General features: G+C 29.8%; 2 protein-coding genes across 4 annotated transcripts; both read right to left on the minus strand.

Annotated features, from left to right (window-relative positions):
• Positions 1-396: 396 nt before the first annotated feature.
• Positions 397-10433, minus strand: LOC124936422 (AT-hook motif nuclear-localized protein 7-like). The gene is made up of 5 exons (XM_047476920.1): positions 9651-10433; positions 8783-8859; positions 1556-1687; positions 1151-1312; positions 397-1071 (listed from the first exon to the last, which is right to left on the minus strand). The coding sequence occupies exons 1-5, from the start codon at positions 10030-10032 to the stop codon at positions 769-771; spliced, it is 1056 nt and encodes a 351-aa protein (XP_047332876.1). The 5' UTR covers positions 10033-10433; the 3' UTR covers positions 397-768.
• Positions 10434-19191: 8758 nt separating this feature from the next.
• On the minus strand, positions 19192-24532 carry LOC124933455 (protein trichome birefringence-like 18). Of its 3 annotated transcripts, none has more exons than XM_047473856.1 (5): positions 24402-24532; positions 24055-24230; positions 23253-23759; positions 21508-21782; positions 19192-21139 (listed from the first exon to the last, which is right to left on the minus strand). In XM_047473856.1, exons 3-5 carry the CDS (start codon positions 23596-23598, stop codon positions 20354-20356), a joined length of 1407 nt encoding a protein of 468 aa, XP_047329812.1. In that variant the 5' UTR covers positions 23599-23759; positions 24055-24230; positions 24402-24532; the 3' UTR covers positions 19192-20353. The 3 variants fall into 3 exon arrangements, with proteins under 3 accessions (XP_047329812.1, XP_047329809.1, XP_047329810.1); XM_047473853.1 differs by having other exon boundaries at positions 23253-23762; XM_047473854.1 differs by lacking the exon at positions 24402-24532 and having other exon boundaries at positions 23253-23762; positions 24055-24297.
• Positions 24533-25517: the final 985 nt, after the last annotated feature.

Below are 25517 nucleotides of genomic sequence, written 5' to 3' on the forward strand. Positions count from 1 at the left end.
AGTTTGCAATATTTATCTTTTATCATATTACATTTGACCATTTTTCTTTATTTATCTTTTATCATATTACATTTGACCATTTTTCTTCTGTTTGATCATAAAGTGTGTTCATCTTCTTATTTTTCAACAATAGAAGATTCAATCATCGAGATTGAAATAGTCAGGAAAAAAGGAATTTGACAATCTTCTTCTTGCATGTAATGATGTTCTTCATCTCTAGGAGTGAAATCAACAACATATAGTTTCTGCACATGAGCTGCTCTTCATAAAGAAAGACTCAATTCATCATTCAGAGAATTGTAGCTCTCCTTAATTTCAATATCACATTTGTAGTGACAATACATTCAGACACAAACATTCCTTGATATGAACACTAAGTTACAAACCAGAGAAATAAGACTTCAAACAAAACATCAGCATACCAAGTCTTCATATTTTGTGCAACCTATTCATCGCATAAATATGATAAAATAAAAATATTACGCTAATTAACAGTCTTCAGACAATAGTAATAAAAACTGAAACATAAAAGACCCATTATGCTATAAATATTTCTAAAGGACAAGCGCACAACACAACACAATACTCGAGAACAAAGCATAGCCAAGGCATAACACCTAAGAGAATACAACACAGCCTAAAAGTCTAAGACAGACACACAGACAGACAGACATGAACCTTAAAAAAGAAACTATGTTGTTATCTAAAGGGATCAGGTAAGTAACAGAACATATTTCTCCTCCTTCCATTACAAACTGCACAAAGTAATCAGCAAGAGATCTTGCAATTCTCAGATTCTTCTCTGCCAAATGAAATAATGTTTGGAGCTGTTGAATTAGAAATTGGCCTGCTGTTCAAAGGGGTTGGATTAATTACGTCAGTTCCATGGTAGGACGAGTGAGGAGTTTGGTTCGGCCTAGGAATGCTGAAAGATCCTTCTGTTCCATTTCCTGATGAGGCGTTATGATTAGTCTGGACAGAGGTTGAATAGTTTATTGTGAATTCAGATTTCTGCTTCTTCTCTTTCTCCTCAACCTGGTTGTTGCCCGATAAAAAGCTCCCAATCACAACCTGTTGTTTGTAATCACCAAAAATTCAAACAAAGAAAAAAAGAAAAAAAGAGCGATGAAAGATAAGAACCAAAGATAACCTGGACAGGAACTGCAGCCACTAAAAGGCCAGCAAGTCCACCTCCAAAAACACGTCCATCTGGACCAGCCAAACAAATGCTCATTCCTCCTGATCTGCTCTTTGTCACTCCATCATCAGTAGCCATAAAGGACCCGGTTAAAGAAAGTATCTCAAACATACCCTGCAAACAGAATTTGGTGTCAACAAAATGAGACCAACCAACCAAACCCAAAACAGAAATCTGGATGCAATTCTCTTTTTTAAGATTTATCATATTTGTCTGAATGTTAGAACTGTTTCCAAATGGGAATGCATTCAAATCAAAAAACATAGTAAAAGGTTCATCTAGCGAATGTATCTCAATTAGAAATTAGTGCATAAGGATTTCTGGAACTACATAAAGCCTTATTTTAAGTAGACAAACCTCATATGTCATAGTACCACCAGAAGAATTATGTTGTCGTAGAGTGACGTTCGAGACTGCACCATTTGCTGCAAGAATGCAAATAGCCCTGGAGCTTTGTTGAGAAAATGAGATGATTCTCATTGATACATCCTGAAAATTCATAAGAAAGGAATTACATATTGTAGAATCTTATGACAGAAAATGATGAGAATCATAAGAGAAATTCTTTAGATGAGAAAAATCATATTCCATTTCATTTCAATACTCAACATTCCTTGATACATGCCTACCATAATATTTATAGTAATAAACTCCAACAACCAAACTGTTGGGTGTGTTGAGAAAAGTGATGGATAATAATAATATCATTAGGTAGAGACTCAGATATAGAAGAGAATATCCCGTTTAATAGGGATATATATCACCTAAATTCTCAAGATAATTACTGAAAATAAAAAAGGCTAATTCATCAAGATAAAAGAATATAAATCAATTCTATAATTTAGGAACTAATAATATCTATAAGCTTAGTTTGAATTTCCATACTACTCAAGCTAGGCAGCATATATTCTCAATATCAAGGAGACCCGTGAATTGTTTTATCCAGTTCAAACGAGGAAGCCATGAAATGCTAGATTGAGCTAAAAGTGAGAAGGTCCAGATGAAGAAGGACCGTGAGAATGCAACACAGAAGCTTTAGAAGGGTCTGAAAATATTCAAACTAGGTCAGGCAGATAATCCCTACAGTTTAGGAATTAGTTAAGTTTTTCTATGTGATTAGTTCTAACTTGATGATCCAATCCCAGCCTTAAGCTCAACAAAGGTATGATGTAACAATTTAAATTATTAATACACATGTAAATGAAGTAATAAATGGTTTTGTTTTCTCAATACATTTATAAAAATTGTTTGTTTTGTAGAAATCTATTATTTGGTTTACTGAATATGCTAACTTGATATCCACTTTGAAAGTGGTTAAAACAAAAATAATCAGTATTGCAAATAGCACTCATAGTTCTCACAAATCACATATTTTAAACTATGAATCAAAATACAATGGCATATATTATAACACATTCCAACAAAAACTAAACATAGGTTGAAAAGATTACCAATAAGTTGACATAAACCTTAAGATCATAGGTTGAAAAGATTACCAATAAGTTGACATAAACCTTAAGATCTTGATTGGACACCTTTGAAACGATGCAACCTCAAGAGGTTTTATTGGTACTACTCTTAGTTCATTTTGTTTTTGAGATGACACACATGTTGTTCCATTTGGAAACACTTCTATTTCTATTTTGTATCTGGTATTGGATCCAGATATACAAACCTTGCCAACTAAACTTTGTTAGAAACAGATTTAGAATTTATTTTTTCTACTGAATATATAGAAACATGAAAAGATATACAATGTGTTTCCTGGGACATTGTATTTGAAGAATATGAGAAAGGGGAGTGTGGAATACATTTATCACATAGGTAAAACACTCTATAAATACATGTACAAGAAAAAAATATTGATAAGACTTAATCAATGTTTAATAAACACGATACTCTAACAAAAATCACTACAAGACCACTTTATCCTTCTAAATTTAATAAAATTACTGCTATAGATAAAGTTGTATTAGGTTTTACAACTGATCATAATTCATCTAAAAGTGTTTTCAATGGACATAGTATTTGAAGAATTTGAGAAAGGGGAGTGATTGTGGAATACATTTATCATAGGTAAAACACTCGTATAAATACATGTAAAACAAAAAAAACATATTGATAAGACTTCGTCAATGTTTTTGATAAACACATCGCTACTCACTGACCACTTTATCCTTCTAAATTTAATAAAATTATTGTTATATATAAAGTTATATTAGGTTTTCCATTTTTTTCTCCTTATAAATATAAGGAACTTCCTTTTTTTCTCTTTGATCATAGTTCATTCAAAAGTGTTTCCAATGGGACTAAGTATTTGAAGAATTTGAGAAAGGGGGAGTAATTGTGGAATACATTTATCAAATAAGTAAAACTCGTATAAATAAATGTAAAAGAAAAAATATTGACAAGACTAGGTAAATGTTCGATAAACACGCTACTCTAATAAAAAAACACCAAAAGACCAATTTATCCATCTAAATATTGACAAGACTAGGTAAATGTTTGATAAACGCTACTCAATGACCACTTTATCCTTCTAAATTTAATAAAATTATTGTTATATATAAAGTTATATTAGGTTTTCCATTTTTTTCTCCTTATAAATATAACAAACTTCCTTTTTTTTCTCTTTGATCATAGTTCATCCAAAAGTGTTTCCAATGGGACTAAGTATTTGAAGAATTTGAGAAAGGGGAGTAATTGTAGAATACATTTATCAAATAAGTAAAACTCATATAAATAAATGTAAAAGAAAAAATATTGACAAGACTAGGTAAATGTTCGATAAACACGCTACTCTAATAAAAATCACCAAAAGACCAATTTATCCTCTAAATATTGAGGAGACTAGGTAAATGTTTGATAAACACGCATCGCTACTCAATGACCACTTTATCCTTCTAAATTTAATAAAATTATTGTTATATATAAAGTTATATTAGGTTTTCCATTTTTTTCTCCTTATAAATATAACAAACTTCCTTTTTTTTCTCTTTGAGCATAGTTCATCCAAAAGTGTTTCCAATGGGACTAAGTATTTGAAGAATTTGAGAAAGGGGAGTAATTGTAGAATACATTTATCAAATAAGTAAAACTCGTATAAATAAATGTAAAAGAAAAAATATTGACAAGACTAGGTATGTTCGATAAATACGCTACTCTAATAAAAATCACCAAAAGACCAATTTATCCTTCTAAATATTGACAAGACTAGGTAAATGTTTGATAAACACGCTACTCTAAAAAAAATCACCAAAAGACCAATTTATCCTTCTAAGACTAGGTAAATGTTCGATAAACACGCTACTCCAAAAAAAATCACCAAAAGACCAATTTATCCTTCTAAATTTAATAAAATTACTGTATATAAAGGTGTATTAAGTTTTCCACTTTTTTTTCTCTTTATAAGTACAACAAACTTCCTTCTTTTTCTCCTATTTGAAGAATTTGAGAAAACGAAGAATTTGAGAAAACGAGTGATTACATTTATCATATAGGTAAAACACTAATATAATATATATAAAAGAAACAAATATTGATAAATATTGATAAGACTTAGTCAAAGTTTAATATAAGAATTTATCACTTAATTTAATATATTGAAAACGTATTTAATATAAATCGATTTCATGCATATTTATAATCACTTATATATATACAGATTTAAGTAAAATTATGTTAAAATAAAAATATCATGTTTATTTTAAAAGAGAAAAAAAAAACTTAACACGCTAATCTTAAAAAATATCACAAAAGACCACTTTATCATTCTTAATTTAATAAAATTATTCATATATATAATGTTGTATTAGGTTTTCCAATTTTTTCTCTTTTACTTTTTTTTCTTTGATCATAATTCATCGATGTCATACATGTAAAACAAAAAAATATATTGACAAGACTTAATCAATATTGACTTAATCAATATTTGATAACCGACTTATTACTTAATTTAATATATTAAAGACGAACTCCTCATATTAAGGAGAACTAGTATAACACCTCACATTCCCCACTTAAACTTAAAGAGCTTCCAGATGACATAACGGATATTTATAATCACTTATATTTACATATTTAAGTGAAAATATGTTAAAAATAAAAACTAAAATATCATATTTATTTTAAAAAAGAAAACAAGTTACTCTAAAACAAATCACCAAAGACCCCTTTATTCTTTTACTTATTAGGTATTCTATTTTTTTTTCACTTTACAAGTACAAACAAACTTTCTTCTCTTGGATCATAATTCTTAGAAAACATTTGAGAGAAGAGAGTGATTGTGAAATACATTTATCATATAGGTAAAACACTATATAGATACATGTAAAAGAAAATAAGACTTAGTCAATGTTTGATAACTACTTGATTTAATATATTACAAACTTATTTAATATAAGTCTATTTCATAACGCATATTTATAATCATCAAAAGACCAGTTTATCCTTCTAAATTTAATAAAATTCCTGTTAAATATAAAGTTGTAATGGTTCATTTTTTTTCTCCTTACAAATATAACAAACTTTTTTTTCGCTAATCATAATTTATCAATTTTTTAATGTTACAAAATTAATTTCAAACATTAAAATATGATCCTATCTAAATTAATTATAAAATAGAAAAGATGGAGGAATGAGATGAAATATATATATAATAGTCTTGATTTATTTTGTTCAGATATTAATTTTAGATATTATCAAATCAATTCAAATATTGAGTACTTAAAATTTAGATATTTTTATTTGGTTAATTCAATTTTTTATATCTAGATATTTAAGTCATTGTACTTAGAATTCAATATTCATATCATAATTTTTAATTTTATCATCAAACACTACCTTAAACAAGTTATCTTTATGGTAAATACAAAGAATTAACTTGTAGAATTAGCCTAAATTGTTATTTAACAGTTTCTTATCCTTGTCATTCTTTTTTATAAAGACATGATGTTAAAATTTGGTTGGGATGAGTAGATGACACTTTGACCAAGGATATGGCATGCCTTCTCTCAAAGAAAGATGTACTTAACCTATTACAAAAAACTTATTTTCTTGGTAGTAGTAGGTAAGTTTGGTAGTTTATTGTTGCAAACACTTAATGGTAGAAGAGAAGATGAAGGATAAAAGCCATCAAAAGCTTTAATGAATAGAAGAATAAAATGTAAAGGCCACTAGAAGGAAATGTATATCATGGAAAACTTAAGCTTGAATGTCCAGCATGATACATTAGGACGAGAATAAAGAACGGTAAGATTGAACTTTGTTATTGAGAAAAAAAATTTAATGTAGAAACTAGGGCCCTCTCAGCCATGATCTTCACTCCAACTTAAGGCGTTTTAGGTGAGAAATCATTCTTACCACTTGAGCTACCTTAGTGAGTTTGATGATTTTGAGGATTATGGGGTAATGATGTAATTATCTTGGAACTATAGCTCCAAGATTATTTTATGGATGATGATGAATTGTGTATTTCCTTTGTTGCACTGTTAATGTTGAATATAAAGAGAATCATGCTTGTTGGGAGACGGAAAATTATTTGTGGGTTTGAAATTTTCTATTAGATGTGGGATGTTCATGCTTGTTTGGAGCAGAAAATGATTTGGGAGTTTGAAATTTTTATAAAGATTTGGGATGTTCTCACCATAACTGGTAAGGTTTTGATGATCAAGTGATGTGGAGGTGATTTTGCAGTTTTAGTTTGGTGGGCAAGAGCTTTTCTCCTTGGAAACTTGTTTGCCTATTAGGTAGAGGCTCTTCTTTCAAACTTTTTCTCTTTTAAATATCTCTTGCTGGGTCATTTCTTGAAAGATTGAAGTCACATTTCGTGACAATTCATATTTATGCTTAGTTGTAAACCAGATACTAAACATGTAAAGCAAAATCTTAATTTATAATATGTCCACTAGTCCTAACTTGGTGGAATAACACAAATAGAGAAACCTCAACAGAAGACATTTATCCAAGGCTCATTCATTTGAATGTTATAAATAGGATGCTTTATTAAATAAAAAGGTCTCTAGGAAATTGGGATAAGCAAACAGGGTGTGAGTTGTTTACTAAGAATACTCATTTAAAGATTGAGGCAGCTCCAACATGCAAGTGACAACAAATTGGATCTAATCTTTATCAACATAGTTCATTTATGTATAAGGATATTTGATCAGCAAGAGAAGTATGAAACAAAATGCACCATCTCAATCAAGAGTTGACACATAGAAGATCATGCAATGCTTAACACTACATAATACAAATTCATTTAGTAAAGAAATCCTTTTGAACACTATTTCTCACATTCAAAGCTTAACATAATTAGAATTAGAATTTTAATTCTAATTCTAATTTTATAATAATTGGAATTAATTATAATCCAATTCTTAAGTTTGGAAAAAGCATAGAATTGTAATTCCGAAGTGGGAAGGGTGTAATTGAGACATAAAAAAATCATACACTTTCCATTTCCATTTGAATTATAATTCCAAATTCAAATGCTAATTTTATGTCATCAAACAAACCCCAATTCCAGTTCCAAATCCATAACCAAACATAGCAAAAGATATTTTATTTATGGGCCTTGCCTCAATAATTAATTACATAGCCTACCTTCTCCAACAATATAATCTGCACATTCTTTTATCAACAATAGTCTTGTTTATGCATGAATAGAATGTCTCTTTACCTTCTTGCTAATGTTTTCTATCTATATGTGATACCCAACCAACTTTAGCAAAACAGTCAAAGATGAGATCATTGAGTCTTACCCTATGTTTGTTTACTTGGAATTAGAATTCTAATTATGTTTGGAGAAATCATTAGAATCGTAATTTTTAAGTAAACTTATAATTTTCTTACTTTTTCTTCTCTTTTATTCGTTTTTACTACTAGTATATACAAATCACAAAATTAATAAAATACTTTCATTTTCAAGTTTTGTTTTCTTTATTTATTTTTTGATTAATATTAATATATGCAATTATAGAATTAATAAAAAAAAACATTGAAATAAGAGATTTTCAATAAACATGTAATAAAACTACAAGGAGATATGCAAATAAAAATAATTAAAAAATTGAAATTCCTTTACTTCTAGGAAGGAATTGAAGGACAAGAAATAACATTGATTTTAATTCCATGGAATTTATAATTTAAATTGGCCCCAATTCTAATCACAATTCCAATTTTATCCAAATCAAACATAGCCGAGTTACCGAGTAGATAACTCGCTATACAAGAAGAGAGATCATAAGAGACCGATGTGCATCAAGCTATTACTTTGTATTACTCTTTACAAGGACATAAAAGAAAATTTGTGACATGAATCTAGTTAAGACTGAACAATGTAGACTAGTAGAGAATAAAAATACCACATATACTCTTACAAGAAATTTCATTATTAATACATGCTGAAAACGCAAAGAATAAGCACATCTTTTTCTGAAGGAAATAAAAATAAGCACATATGATGTAAAGAGTCATACCACATGGACTTCAAATATATTTGTAAAAATCTTTCAAAAAAGAGTTATGTTCTACCAAGATCATACAGACGATGTAATTAACCTTATGAGCAGTAAAAGGAATTACCTCGCCAGTATTAACAGTGAGAACATGGGGTGTAAAATTGGCACTAAATGAATAAGGCATGCCCTGGCCATCACCACCTATTAGACAGAGATAAAAAGGGAGAGAGTCAAACAGTGATTCATGCCAAAAACTATAATATCTCAAGCATGATGTAGGCAAGTCAAATTACACTGCCCATAACAAAAGAAATATCAAAATTTAAACAATCAAAGTGAAATTTTCCCTTCAATGAAAAGCAATAATCCCTGATAACTAAACTTAGATTTCAGAAACTTGGAAATTTAATGGGTTTTTTTGCAGCAAAAGTTCAACCAGGTCAACACCAACTAGCAATTTAGTTCAATACAGAAGAAAAACAAAAAAAAAAAACAGGTATGGTGAGTGGCCGCAAGAAGTTTGGTCACACTTGAATTGAAAATATGTTCAAATTATGATTTGTGCAGGACAGCTTTTATTTATGGTCACATCAACCAACAACAACCTAAGAGCAAAAATAAAACATGCTGGCACCTATGAAAAGTCTTCATTCACTATCTCTATCTATCTCTCTCTTTTTTTTTTCTCTTTTTATATATGGCATTCTTCCTGGTCCTGTATAGAGAAGTCTATAAAAGATGATTTCAAGCTGAAAACCAAAGATTCCATGACAAAAACACATAAACTTCTCTCAACCACAAATACCCTAAACCTCAGCAGCATCGGGGCCGATGGTCCCACTCCGATGTCTATTTTCTAGCAGATCTACAGATTCAGTTACAAGGAAAATACTTTATGCTAAAAAATGCAACAGTTATAGCAGTTCAAGTGATTAAAACAGATAAAATGAAGAATTTAGATAAGAGAAAAGTGCTGAAATACGATTTATTACCTATGTTACCAAACCCAAAATCCAATTTCGCCTTCTTCTTCTTGAATGGGTCTACAACTGGACGATCCTGTTTCCAAGCAGAAGCAGAAGAAGAATAGTCCCCTCCACCACCAAGAGGAACTGCAGCTGAAATGGGCATCGGGGAAATCGCAATTCTTGTCCCGTCTTGATCGTATTTTCTCGGTCTCCCCCTCTTCTTTTTCTTCTTCATCAGCACGTCCGTACCCAAGCTTACCGGCGTATAAATCAATGCCGGCGCCGCCATATTTGATCCTCTCGATTGATCATGTTTCTCACTCCTCGGAGCCAACCTGTAGCTGTCTGGAGCTTCATCTCCTCTCACAGTGAACCCAGAATTGTTGTTTCCTTCTGTTGCCTCCATTCATAGAAGTGTACAAAATACCCTTAAAAAATTATCAATCTTTCCTGATACCCAACTGGAAATCAACGAACACGACAGATTAAAGGAGAAATCAAAGATCTTATGAAACGGAATCTACAAAGATCTATCCCAGAACTTGACTACTGTTCTTATACTTAGATTCAGGCGAAATACAAAGTACAAACAAACTACTGTACTATGTTTCAAAGCAGAGGTAGACCGCCATGAACATGCACAGAGCTTCGATGGAGGGAGCTGAATTTTCAGAAATGTTTTTTTTTTTTTAAATAAGTAAAACAATTGCTGCTTTGGCTTTGAGAAAATGCTTTGCAGATATGGAAATTAGGGTTTTTGAGGAAAAGAGGGAAAGCAGAAAAATAAAGTGGGGAAATTGGAGGAAAATAATGAAAATTGGAATATAATATTAATAATTTATTAATAATGATAATTTTTTTTATTTGCAAAATTCAAGGTATTAATTTTGGTTAAGTAAATGGTGTCAGGTCCGTGGAGAAATTTATTAAGGACTATCTAATTAATAATAAATAAATAGAAAGTTGGTGAATATGGGAATATAAAAATCAAAAAAATATTGGAAATGAAAATCCCTTTAATATTTTATATCAAAATTTATTAATTAAAAGCTGTAAAGGTATCATTGTAACCAATACTCTATTTTTCAAACCTATTGGCCTATTCTTTGTCTTTTCAAGTAAAGAAAAAGTTGACCAATTTTATTATTATATGCCCCTTAGTATTTCACTAATTTACTGTAATACCATTTAAAATATTAATATATTTATTGTAGAAAAACAATTATAAAGAAAAATGTTTTTTGTATAATAAAATGGAAGTACAAATAAAGCAACATTGGTTGTTACTCTTAAAAGGATTATCAAGGGTACTTAGTTTTGCTTATTTAAGATTTTACAAATAATTTGAAATAACTTCAATGATTAAATAATCTAACTTTTCAATCTTAAAAGCTTAAATATATTTAAGAAAATAAATGAAATCTTTTTTTTTTTTTACTAATGGTGTTCAAGTTGACTTACACAAATCTCCAACTATTCTATCCTTCAACTCAATTTGAAATTTTCAATAATCTTATACTTAAGTATTTTATCAATAATTTTTCAAAAGTAATCTATTTCTAAATTATCACAATTCAAATTCTCAGATAATTAATAAAATATATTCAAATAATATAAAAACTAAATAAATTTGGATAATAATCTTTTCAAATCAATTTCTAAATCATAATAATTCAAATTCTCAAATAATTTTAAAACTAAATAGATATTTTATTATTTGTAACATATCATAATAAAGTTATACAACTAATACATTTGAATAGCTATGTTATAAGGTCATATATACTCGATTATGAAGTAATACAGACACATTTCAATCTTTAAAACATAATAATTCAAATTATCAAATAATTAGAAAAGTATAATCAAATAATTTCAAAACTAAATAGATAGTGTTATTTTATTTTTTATTTTTGCAGCAGCGTAGTAATGGGATGATACAACTAATGCATTTGCATAACGGTGATATAACCAATGAATTTGTAAGGTGATACCTACACATTTCAATCTTTAAATCATAATAATTCAAATTCACAAATAATTATAAAAATGTATTCAAATAATTTCAAAACTATAGATAGTCTACCTTTATTATTTGCAGCAGACCAGTCATAGGGTGATACAACCAATGTATTTGTATAGAGACCAGTCATAGAGTGAGCAGACCAGTCATAAGGTGATATAACCAATGCATTTGTATAGGCTCAACTATGGGGTGGTTCTCAGATAATTAATAAAATAATTCAAATAATATCAAAACTAAATACATTTTGTCAATAAAGTGATACAGCCAATACATTTGCATAGCTATGTTATAAAGTCATATAACCAATACTTAACATAGGCTCGATTATGAGGTAATACAAACACATTTCTATCTTTAAATCATAATAATTCAAATTCTCAAATAATTAGAAAAGTATATTCAAATAATTTCAAAACTAAATAGATAGTGTAATTTTATTTTTTATTTTTGCAGCAGACTAGTAATAGAGTGATACAACTAATGCATTTGCATAACGGTGATATAACCAATGTTATACTTTATTATTTGTAGCATAACAGTAATAAAGTGATACAACCAATACATTTGCATAGCTATGTTATAAGGTCATATAACCAATACTTAACATAGGCTCGATTATGAGGTAATACAAACACATTTCTATCTTTAAATCATAATAATTCAAATTCTCAAATAATTAGAAAAGTATATTCAAATAATTTCAAAACTAAATAGATAGTGTAATTTTATTTTTTATTTTTGCAGCACACTAGTAATAGAGTGATACAACTAATGCATTTGCATAACGGTGATATAACCAATGAATTTGTATAAGCTCGACTATAAGGTGATACCTACACATTTCAATCTTTAAATCATAATATTTCAAATTCACAAATAATTAGAAAAATGTATTCAAATAATTTTAAAACTATAGATAGTCCACTAGTAAAAAATCGACCTTTACCGACGGTTTTTTACGAAGGTTTTATAAAACTCTCCTAAATACTCCCGAGAGGAATAAATCTTTCGGTATTAAAAATAGATTCTGAGAGGGGTGTAAAACCTTCGGGTTTATTAATTATTACCGAAAGTTCTTTGTAGAACTTTCGGTTTTACTTTCCCAAAAACCAAAAATAATTCTAAGTGTTGGATGTGGTTTAATTGCGAAGGTTTTTACAAAAACCTTCGGTTTTGCAATCCCGGAGATTTTTAATTGCGAAGGTTATTCAAAGAACCTTCGGTTTTACCTTTTTTGAAATTCTCTTTTGTGAATGTTTTTCAAAAACCTTCGGTTTTGACTCAATTAAAAATAATTCTAAGTTTGGTAATGATTATTTCCGAAGGGTTTTTAATAAACCTTCGGTTTTGACTAATATCAAAACCGAAATTTATATGAAAACCTTCGGCATCTACCTCTATAAATACAAACTCTAACCCTTCTCTTTTTCATTTCACTCTCTCCTTTCTCTCTCTCCCGCGCCGCAGCCGCCTCCTCTACGCCGCTTCTCTTCTTCTCTTCTCGCGTTCAGGTTTGTTTCATTTGTTTTTTTATTTGTTGTTTATTATTAGATTTAGATTTCTTATAATGTACGTAGTTTATATATATATATATATACATTATCTAGATTTAGGCTAGTTTAAATTATTTGTTTGTTTCATTGATTTAGATTTGTCTATACGTTATTGTTTAGATTAGATTTAGGTTTGTTTGTTAATTAAATATATATGATTTTGTTAGATTTGTTATTTTTTTTATTAAAATTATTAGATTACAGTTATTTTGTTTGATTAATATATATATACATATATCTGAAATGCATTTAGGATGGGTAATTCATGGAATAGTCTTCGGCGTACACCGGAGAAACTGCCTCCGTGTTACCAGAATTTGCTTGCACAAACAGAAATTGCGGCACGTGAGGAAGAGGTGAGACAAATGACGCTGGAAATGGAGCAAATCCGATTAAGGGATGTGGAAAGAAGCCGATTGCTGAGTGAAATTAAAGCGGACAGGGCTGAAATGGCCCAGAGATTAGAGAATCTCGAACAGAAACTTGTATTGTTGAGGAGTCGACTGAATCAACCACCCCCTCCTCCCCCCATCTAATAATTTCTAGATTATATTGTTTGATTAATTATGTGTTTTGTTTTCCGTACGAACGATGACATTTTTATGTGTTTTGTTTTAATAATTATGAATTATTATTATTATATTTGGTTTGGTTTTAATATGTTGTTCATGAATTATTTTATTTTTGTTTGCTTTTCACTTTTTAAAAAAAAAACAACATGGCCAAAATCGAAGGTTTTCAAATAAACCTTCGGTTTTGACCCATGTTTAAAAAAATCTAAAAATTTTCTAAGTATGGAGAAGGGTCAAAACCGAAGGTTTTCAAATAAACTTTCGGTTTTGACCCATGTTTAAAAAAATCTAAAATTTTCTAAGTATGGAAAAGGGTCAAAACCGAAGGTTTTCAAATAAACCTTCGGTTTTGACCCTTGTTTAAAAAAATCTAAAAAATTTCTAAGTATGGAGAAGGGTCAAAACCGAAGGTTTTCAAATAAACCCTCGGTTTTGATCCATGTTTAAAAAAATCTAAAAATTTTCTAAGTATGGAGAAGGGTCAAAACCGAAGGTTTTCAAATAAACCCTCGGTTTTGACCCATGTTTAAAAAAATCTAAAAATTTTCTAAGTATGGAGAAGGGTCAAAACCGAAGGTTTTCAAATAAACCTTCAGTTTTGACCCATGTTTAAAAAAATCTAAAAATTTTCTAAGTATGGAGAAGGGTAAAAACCGAAGGTTTTCAAATAAACCTTCGGTTTTGACCCATGTTTAAAAAAATCTAAAAATTTTCTATGGAGAAAGGTAAAACCGAAGGTTTTCAAATAAACCTTCGGTTTTGACCCTTGTTTAAAAAAATCCAAAAATTTTCTAAGTACGGGGAAGGGTAAAAACCGAAGGTTTATTTGAAAACCTTCGGTTTTGACCCTTTTTTAAAAAATCCAAAATTTTTCTAAGTATGGGGAAGGGTAAAAATCGAAGGTTTATTTGAAAACCTTCGGTTTTAACCCTTTTTAAAAAATCCAAAAATTTTCTAATATGGGGAAGGGTAAAAACCGAAGATTTTCAAATAAACCTTCGGTTTTGACCCTTCCTAAAAACATTCTGTTTAAGGTCAGGACCTTTATTATTTGCAGCAGATCAGTCATAGGGTAATACAACCAATGCATTTGTATAGGCTCGACTATAAGGTGGTTCTCAGATAATTAATAAAATATATTCAAATAATATCAAAACTAAATACATTTTTTCAATAATTTTTTCTAAAGACAATCATTTCTACATCATAATAATTCAAATTCTTAAATAATTAAAAAAATATATTCAAATAATTTTAAAACTAGATAGATACTTAATTATTTGCTGCATAACAGTAATAAAGTGATACAACCAGTACATTTGAATAGCTATGTTATAAGGCCATATAACCAATACTTAACAGAGGCTCGATTATGAGGTAATAGAAACGCATTTCAATCTTTAAACCATAATAGTTCAAATTCTCAAATAATTAGAAAAGTATAATCAAATAATTTCAAAACTAAATAGATAGTGTTATTTTATTTTTTATTTTTGCAGCAGCCTAGTAATGGGGTGATATATACACATTTCAATCTTTAAATCATAATAATTCAAATTCACAAATAATTAGAAAAATGTATTCAAATAATTTCAAAACTATAGATAGTCTACCTTTATTATTTGCAGCAGACCAGTCAGTCATAGGGTGATACAACCAATATATTTGTATAGAGACCAGACATAGAGTGAGCAGACCAGTCATAGGGTGATACAATTAGAAAAATATATTCAAATAATTTTAAAACTAGATAGATACTTTATTATTTGTAGCATAACCGTAATAAAGTGATACAACCAATACATTTGCATAGCTATGTTATAAGGTCATATAACCAATACATAACATAGGCTCAATTATGAGGTAATACAAACACATTTCAATCTTTAAATCATAATAATTCAAATTCTCAAATAATTAGAAAAGTATATTCAAATAATTTCAAAACTAAATAGATAGTGTTATTTTATTTTTTATTTTTGTAGCAGACTAGTAATAGGGTGATACAATTAATGCATTTGCACAACGGTAATATAACCAATGAATTTGTATAAGCTCGACTATAAGGTGATACCTACACATTTCAATCTTTAAATCATAATAATTCAAATTCACAAATAATTAGAAAAATGTATTCAAATAATTTTAAAACTAGATAGATACTTTATTATTTGTAGCATAATAGTAATAAAGTGATACAATCAATACACTTGCATAGCTATGTTATAAGGTCATATAACCAATACTTAACATAGGCTCGATCATGAGGTAATACAAACACATTTCAATCTTTAAATCATAATAATTCAAATTCTCAAATAATTAGAAAAGTATATTTAAATAATTTCAAAACTAAATAGATAGTGTAATTTTATTTTTTATTTTTGCAACAGACTAGTAATAGGGTGATACAACTAATGCATTTGCATAACGGTGATAAATGAATTTGTATAAGCTCGACTATAAGGTGATGATACCTACACATTTCAATCTTTAAATCATAATAATTCAAATTCACAAATAATTAGAAAATTATATTCAAATAATTTTAAAACTAGATAGATACTTTATGATTTGTAGCATAATAGTAATAAAGTGATACAACCAATACATTTGCATAGTTATGTTATAAGGTCATATAACCAATACTTAACATAGGCTCGATTATGAGGTAATACAAACACATTTCAATCTTTAAATCATAATAATTCAAATTCTCAAATAATTAGAAAAGTATAATCAAATAATTTCAAAACTAAATAGATAATGTTATTTTATTTTTTATTTTTACAGCAACCTAGTAATGGGGTGATACAACTAATGCATTTGCATAACAATGATATAACCAATGAATTTGTATAAGCTCGACTATAAGGTGATACCTACACATTTCAATCTTTAAATCATAATAATTCAAATTCACAAATAATTAGAAAAATGTTTTCAAATAATTTTAAAACTATAGATAGTCTACCTTTATTATTTGCAGCAGACCAGTCAGTCATAAGGTGATACAACCAATGTATTTGTATAGAGACCAGTCATAGAGTGAGCAGACCAGCCATAGGGTGAGCAGACCAGCCATAGGGGATACAACCAATGCATTTATATAGGCTCGACTATAGGGTGGTTCTCAGATAATTAATAAAATATATTCAAATTCTTAAATAATTAGAAAAATATATTCAAATAATTTTAAAACTAGATAGATATTTTATTATTTGTAGCATAACAGTAATAAAGTGATACAACCCTATGTTATAAGGTCATATAACCAATACTTAACATAGGCTCGATTATGAGGTAATACAAACACATTTCAATCTTTAAATCATAATAATTCAAATTCTCAAATAATTAGAAAAGTATAATCAAATAATTTCAAAACTAAATATATAGTGTTATTTTATTTTTTATTTTGCAGCAATCTAGTAATGAGGTGATACAACTAATGCATTTGCATAACGGTGATATAACCAATGAATTTGTATAAACTCGACTATAAGGTGATACTTACACATTTTAATCTTTAAATCATAATAATTCAAATTCACAAATAATTAGAAAAATGTATTCAAATAATTTCAAAACTATAGATAGTCTACCTTTATTATTTGCAGTAGACCAGTCATAGGGTGATACAACCAATGTATTTGTATAGAGACCACTCATAAAGTGAACAGGTCATATGGTGATACAACCAATGCATTTGTATAGGCTCGACTATAGAGTGGTTCTCAGATAATTAATAAAATATATTCAAATAATATCAAAACTAAATACATTTTGTCAGTAATTTTTTCTAAAAACAATCAATTTCTAAATCATATTAATTCAAATTCTTAAATTATTAAAAAAATATATTCAAATGATTTTAAAACTAGATAGATATTTTATTATTTGTAGCATAACAATAATAAAGTGATACAACCAATATATTTGCATAGCTATGTTATAAGGTAATATAACCAATGAATTTGTATAGGCTCGACTATAAGGTGATCCTACACATTTCGATCTTTAAATCATAATAATTCAAATTCACAAATAATTAGAAAAATATATTCAAATAATTTCAAAACTATATTCATATAATTTTAAAACTAAATAGATACATTACTTTATTATTTGTGATGCATTTTTGTAGGGTTAGTAGTACAGTTATGGACATATACATTTGTATAGGCCACATAAAATAAAATATAGATATTTTTAAATATTTGAACTCTTCACTTATTTTCACTTGACTTGTAAAAAAATATAATTAATCAATTAAATTAAATTATTTGTATTTAAAATGTACAAAAGAAAGAGTAGGTGATAGATATAAGACTAAGTTATAAAAAAATCTTAAAATGTATTAATACATAATAAAAAATATTTAAAATCAAATTAAGGGTATTTTGCTAAATAATTTGATAAATGTCAATTGAAAAGCAAATATGTGAAAAGATTAACCAGAACAATCACAGTTGTTTGATGTTTGGTTATTCGAGATTTTTTTAAAAATAATTTATGAAAAAAGTATGTTATTTAATTTTTAATTGATTGAATTATTATAATATTTTTTATTATTTAAAATTAAAATTCTATAAAAAAATAAAATAAACATATTTTGATCATTACATGGTTAAAAAAATAAAATGTATTAAGTGAGTTTTTGACCAACATTAAAATGAGCTAATAAAGAAATGTTATCATTGAAATGTTTGTTTTTTTCATGTCCATCATAGGTGTTAGTCCAATGTAGTTTTGGGTTGTTAAGTCAAAGTGTCATTAAATATTAATTAGCCTAACAACTTGAGTTGTCAAAATTTCTTTATAACAACCAAACTAATTTTGACTTATGTCTATTTGCTGGAAATAGTTATTTTTTCAAAGACTCCAACTTTAATAGTCATTGAAGATTTGTTTTTTCATTGAAGGCTAATTTTGATGAAGAACTGAAGTTGAAGACATTTATCACTGATGTGTTATCAAGTTAAGTGGTTTACTTGAATAACAAAAGACAATCACTTTGTTGTAAACAATCTTTTATTGATCTATGATGTTCTCATTCTCTCAAACTCTGGAACCCTACATGTTCTTGAAAGATGGTTATCTTGTTAGTCATACAAAAATCTGTGTTTGTTTAGAAAACTGCTGTTTTAATTGCATATCTAAACCCATATTGCAGTTTCATTCATATAAACCCTAAGAACTTTCATTCTTGTTTTCAATTCCAGACCTGTTAAAGGTTACATCTGTAATAACATTCTTGATTACAGCCAATTTTAATTTAAAGTCATTCCTTTTTGTTTTTAAAGGAACCAAGAAACATGGGTGATGGAAGATTGACTTTAGTGTGATTTTATTTGGTTGTAACAACTGCATATATAATAATTTCTCATTCCTTGTACACCAAAGGCAGCTTACCAACGTATTTTATAACATTGTTAACACAAAAATCACTGCAATCATCATAAATCACTCATCCCTCACAGCGAAGTCTATACCTAAGCAACAAACAATACTAACAAATAAGAAGACTTGCATAGTTCAATGAAAGAGTGCAAGGATCATTCCACAATGTCATAAATTCGAATATTCATAACTATTTAGAAAAAAGAAGAAAAAAAAGAATGGTATGTTCTCTAATGGGTAGGAGTAGTAAACTTAGTGAAAGAGAAACTCAAAAAGTTATCAGATATTTCGTTCCATTTAGAGCCAATTGCCAAAAGTGTAAGGTTAATAGATGAGGAACAACATGGAAAACATGAACATGAGGATGCTGAGAGGATTCAGCCCATGTCAATAGCATCCGAATACAGATTCTTAAGCTGCTAGGAAGCATCCATGGAAAGCTTGTGCATGAGGATGCTGAGAGGATTCAGCCCAAGTCAATAGCATCTGAGTACAGATTCTTAAGCTGCTAGGAAGCATCCATGGAAAACCTGAGCATGAGGATGCTGGGAGGATTCAGCCCATGTCAATATTATCCGATGCTGAGGATTCAGCCCGGGCCAATAGCATCCGAATACAGATTCTTAAGCTGCTAGGAAGCATCCATGGAAAACTTGTGCATGAGGATGCTGAGAGGATTCAGCCCATGTCAATAGCATCTAAGTACAGATTCTTAAGCTGCTAGGAAGCATCCATGGAAAACCTTAGCATGAGGATGCCGGGAGGATTCAGCCCATGTTAATATCATCCAAATACAGATTCATAAGCTGCTAGGAAGCATCCATGGAAAGTATGAGGATGCTGGGAGGATTCAGCCCATATCAATAGCATCTGAATACAGAAGTGGGTATTAAGATCTTTAGATCACTATGCCTTATTATTGATCAAGGGCATTGGATTTCAGAAATGCCTAACCTAACATTGACACAAGCTTCCTTCTTCTGTTAGAATAAAAAATATAATAAGTAACCAATATTAACAATTATAAAATACCTTCCAATATATCTTAAATCATGGTTTATTCCATCACAACCATGACCACTCACTCCTAATATATTTAAGCTTCTACTTAAATAATTGAATTAAGCAAATAAGCCTATTATAAATTACATGAAGATAAAAACTTAATTATCCTCAAAATTTCCTCCTTATGATTTCAAAAACCATCTCATTCCATGTATCAACTGGACCAGGCATGCACCAATGTAAGCAATCCTGAGGCGGTGGTTGCCCATCAGGCCCACGTTTAGTAATCTTATTAGGGTCTTGGCTCCTATACGGGCCTGGATGCCCGTCATGTCGATATGCAAAGATCTTTGTAATATCCATCAGCTTCAATGTAGATTTATCTTTAGCTTTCTTAATTGCCTTGTTAAAACCGTCTACTTGCTTCTTGTGCATTATGTCCGTAAACTCATTTTTCACAAGCTCATTATCTAAGGCAGGCCTTCTTTTTCCAGTGCACGATCCACCAGTATTCCAAGCTCCACCTTCATAATGATCAGGTGAAAAAGAACGAACAATAGTCAAACCAGTGTAATTCGGATGAGTAGCCATAGCATTTAGAATTGTTTCGGTAGATATTTTGAAAGCTTCAATGTTGTTAACTTTCATCACACGCGATTTATCTGGCCACCATAACTGTCCTCCTACGATCTTGTTTTCCAGTATATAGACAGACTGCTTTGCAAACCAGTGGCCAGACGACAGAACAACCACGTCAAATCCGGAGATGAAATTCATGAAGGTCTCATCTGGCAAATCGAGATGGAGCTTGGTTACACCTTTTGGAGCAAAATCAAATTCATGGGTTGTTTGGTGAACTAGCCATGATGACCATATTCTGACGATCATTGTTGATGTTGACTTGAAATAATATCGCTGCATTCTTTTGTTCCCACGGTTTTTGGGAACCTCAACCTGAAATTCAATAACATAATCCCATGACTTATATACATGATAAATAATGCAGCAACTGTGAACTTTTATAAGGCAAACACAAATGTAACATCATGTTAAACTGAAAAAAAAAATATTCTCTCTATAATATTTATTATGGGATAGAAGTTCGTTTGGTTCCAAAACTTGCATAACAGACTAGTTTTGCTAGTTCTGGTTCTCTTTCATTTGAGCCTGAGTCTCTCACCCTTCATTTTTCTATCTTCTAATTTATGTCTTTTCCCAATTTTATCTATTATAATTTGGTAGTGTATCACAATGTGGAGTCCAGTTCATTTTTTTGTTAACCTGTGACAGCATATGAAAAATTCAAAAGTCCAATTACTTGCCTGCCAAAGGATGCACAGAAGTGATTCCATTTGATTACGAGCTACTGAGTCGCCAATAAAAGCCAAAGTCTTCCCTCTCATTAATTCCAAAAACATTTTTGGGTCAAAACGAGGAAGGTCGCATTTAGCAGGTTTCCATCGCCAATCTTCATAATCTTTATCAGGCCTTCCATTTCCTCTACAATTCTGCATCTGTGTCAAGACAGGACATGAATTGTTGCTGTATAATGGTCCAGTTGAATCATATACCCATTCTCCATTGAACAAATCACAACCTAACCAAAAAGAAAGACAATTGATTGTTTCCGGGCAAAATAAACAAATGAAGATCATTTTCCATACATGGTCATTCGTATTGAACTTAACCATGCTCATCTTTCTAGAGGAGAATTTCAGATTTTATGGGTAAGGAAATTCCAAGCTAGACTTTTATTGAATAGAACCAATTCAGCATGGCTTGATGGTTCACTCAACGTGTTCAAGACTTGGTATATAGTATAGACATTGTTTGTATACAAATTTTAACATTTCAAAAAAAGAAAACGATTTTTTTTTTTGTTGTATCAAGGCTACATCAATGTTTCAGGTTGCCTTCATGTTCTCCAAAATCATATCTACAAAGATGCCTACAGAAGTCTCTTTCAGAAAACGAGAAGCCAAAGGTTCCTATGACCTCAAAAGCAAATTCTTTTTGGAAAGGCTGAATCCTTATTTTAATAAATGAAAAGTTAGGGTCACTTACAAAAGATACAAAAAAATTACTACTTTACAAAAGGCCAAACAAGCCAATGAAAGTAACTAAGATATGAAAGTCAAATCTAATCAAGACGCACAAAATCTCCAAACCATCACGCACAAAATCTCCAAACCATCACGAGGATTGTGTAAGGAGGTTAGTTAGTTGGTATCCATGCCACATTCCTTACAGAAAACAAAAAAGAAGATACCCAACAAACAAAATGAGTATCGCAAAAGAAAATAACTACTATACAAAAAGCCAAGGAAAGCAAATAAGACATGAAAGTAAAATATAATCCAGACTGACAAAATTTCTCAATCAACACTAGGATAATGTAAGGAGCTTAGTATTCATACCTTATTCCTTACAGAAGATAAGAAAAAAAATTACCCAACAAACAGGTATTATACAAAAAGCAAACCAGACAAGAAAAGCAAAGGAGATATGAAAGTCAAAGCTAAATCACTCGGGCCCAATTTGGAAACACTACATATTTATGTATCTTGGATCAAGATGAAGAAACGTTTGGAATAAATTTACTGCTTTCTTCAACTATGGCAAGGAAAGAAAGTCTACTTATCGGGCACATAACCTGAAGATTCCATGATTCAGAAATTTAATTTTTGTATCTGGATCACACTAAAAATAAAATTAAAAAGTGTTTCCAAATAGGACCCAAAAGTCTCCCAAGAATCCCTAGCATTATGTAAGGAGCTGAGTATACATTCCTAGGTCCTTAAACAAAAAACAGTTCAAAAGAACTTGTTGATCCTTGTCTTAGTTTTGCTATTTCTTATTGCAAATTTATCACAGTTTTTTTCTTCACTCCCAATGCATAAGTTTTGCATGCACAACTAGAAAGATGTATCCACATATGATTTAAGTTCAATTACTTAAAAACACAGCAACAAAAATCGTCTACTTCTACACCGAAACAATATTTACTGCAGGTAATGCAGAAGAAAAATTATATGTACTTTTTTTTTCTAGGATGAATTATATGTACCTGGATCCATTGAATTGTTATCATTCACAGCATCAGGTATGGAACCAGAAAATAAATCATTTTCTACACCTCTTGTAACATTTAAAGAATCAGCAGGCCTTTGACCTTCATTATCTATCTGCTCCTTTGTTGCCGATGTAAAAAACAAGCTAGAGGAACTCTGAGTATCGATTTTATTTGAATGATTAACCTCGTAAAAGTACCCACGAACGAATGGGTGTGAAACCAAAAGCAATGAGACAACCACTAAGAATGCTGCTAGTCCACATATTAAGAACATTATCGATGAAAGTGTCCTTGGGTAGGAAGCCACTGTGGAACTTCCCTTGTGAGAAACTGTGGTCATTCTTAAGTTGATGTCACATATGGGTTCCCAAATTTGAAAAATTCTTAGAATATTCTTTTGAAGTTATTCCTCATAAATTTATTGATTCCTTCTTTGAAACTGAAGAAGCTCAAGAAATCAATAATAGCATCTTTATGGTCACTTCTTCACCTCTTTCCTCACTTCTGCATCCAACAATATATATTGCTTGATTAAGCTAAATAAAACTACAGTTCCTTTTAATTGGGTTTACTTTGGAATTGGAAACTGCATCTAGCTTTTGATAGAATCAATGAGCAAGAGTAACATGATAGAATCACTGATTTCCAGATCCTCAATTGAGAATTAAATCAAGAATGATTAGAGGATTTGAGAATCATTTTCTTATTCTTTTGTATGAATTCGTATATATATGTAGATGTAAACAAGAGGAGTGAAAATAACCCATTAATCTCAAACGTTTCATTTTACACTGACCTCGCACGATCTGTGAAGATTTCACAAGAAAGAAAGCATGGAGAAAGTGAATAAGGCCTTCCTCCGCTCGAAGAACGAGGACCCTGATACACTGCCGCTGAAATCTGCTTCCTCCTCTCGCTTGTTTTCCTTTTGTAATAAGCTCCAGAAGAGAAAGTAGAGAAATACGGTCTTCTCTGTGATTGAGACAAATTGAAAAGAAGTTATTTTGTGGGTTCTCCTTTCCAAATCAAACCAACCCAAATCAAATCAATCCAAACCAAATCAAACCAAAAAAGAGTGAAGTGGAAGAGAGAAAATAGAAAGATTCAAGAGGAAGAAAATAATGAAGGAAAGATCATACATACAATCTTTAATGGAGAAATTCTCACAATCAAATGAGAATGCTTGCGTTTGGTCCTAGATTGAATGAAGGATGAATGGATGGGCATCTTGTTTCGTGACAAAACAATGTCACTTGAAGAAATTGATAAATTTTGAGAGTAACGGTCTACATTGCCTTTTATACTAATGAATAAATTGCATTTTTTTTAAGGTGAAATTTCTTGTTTGGATCGATTCACATAGAATTATGTTTGAAATTTTACTTTTTATTTAAAAAAACAGAAATTTTTAGTTTTTACAATGATTAAAGGGACATTGAATGAGTTCTTTATATTAACCTAAGCAAATTGTATATGTGGTTATAATCTTATCATGTCCAACCTCATTCTTTGGATAATGTCCGTTTTAAGTTGTTTAACTTTATTTTTATGATATACATTGAATTGATAAAGTTAAGAACAAGACATACTTCATTATTTCTTCTTGTCATTAAAAACTATTTTACTTTCATTTATGTCAAATTTTGTAAATAATTGCTCTAAAAGTACATATTTAGATCTTCCTCTTTACAATAGTTTTGATGATGATCAAATCTGGTAGACTATATCAATTTCTTGAAACTCTTTTATTGGTTATAAACTTATTACTTTTTCTTCAAATGAATTTAGGAGAGGATTAGGATTAGTTATTCCACATGGTGTTATGTCTCTTCTTGTATCTCTTGATAAAAAATGTAAATAATTATAAAAAAAACATAAATATGAATTTAAATATTTATAAAATATATTTTTATCAAGGGATATATATATTGGAATTCAACATGTGGAATAACTATCCTTCCATTAACTAGTTCAAACAAAAAATAGAGAAATGTTTGAGGGGAAGAAATTTAGAAGAGGCAATGGGTGAAGAAATTATATGTCGTAATTTGTAATCTGAATCTCTCCTCTCTCTTTCCTTACACTTTTTACTTTTTCCAACCAATAAGGTGATGACACGTTATTCACTCTCTCAAAATCTCTTGCTTATCTAATTGGTATTTGATGCCTTCAATATTAACAATAGATTTTTTTTTCCAGTCGGTAAGACACTTCATTTTTAAGCACCAATTTTGTGTGTAATTGAATTTGTGATGTTAT

This window comes from Impatiens glandulifera, chromosome 4, assembly GCF_907164915.1.
Source record: "Impatiens glandulifera chromosome 4, dImpGla2.1, whole genome shotgun sequence".
Lineage (NCBI taxonomy): Eukaryota > Viridiplantae > Streptophyta > Magnoliopsida > Ericales > Balsaminaceae > Impatiens > Impatiens glandulifera.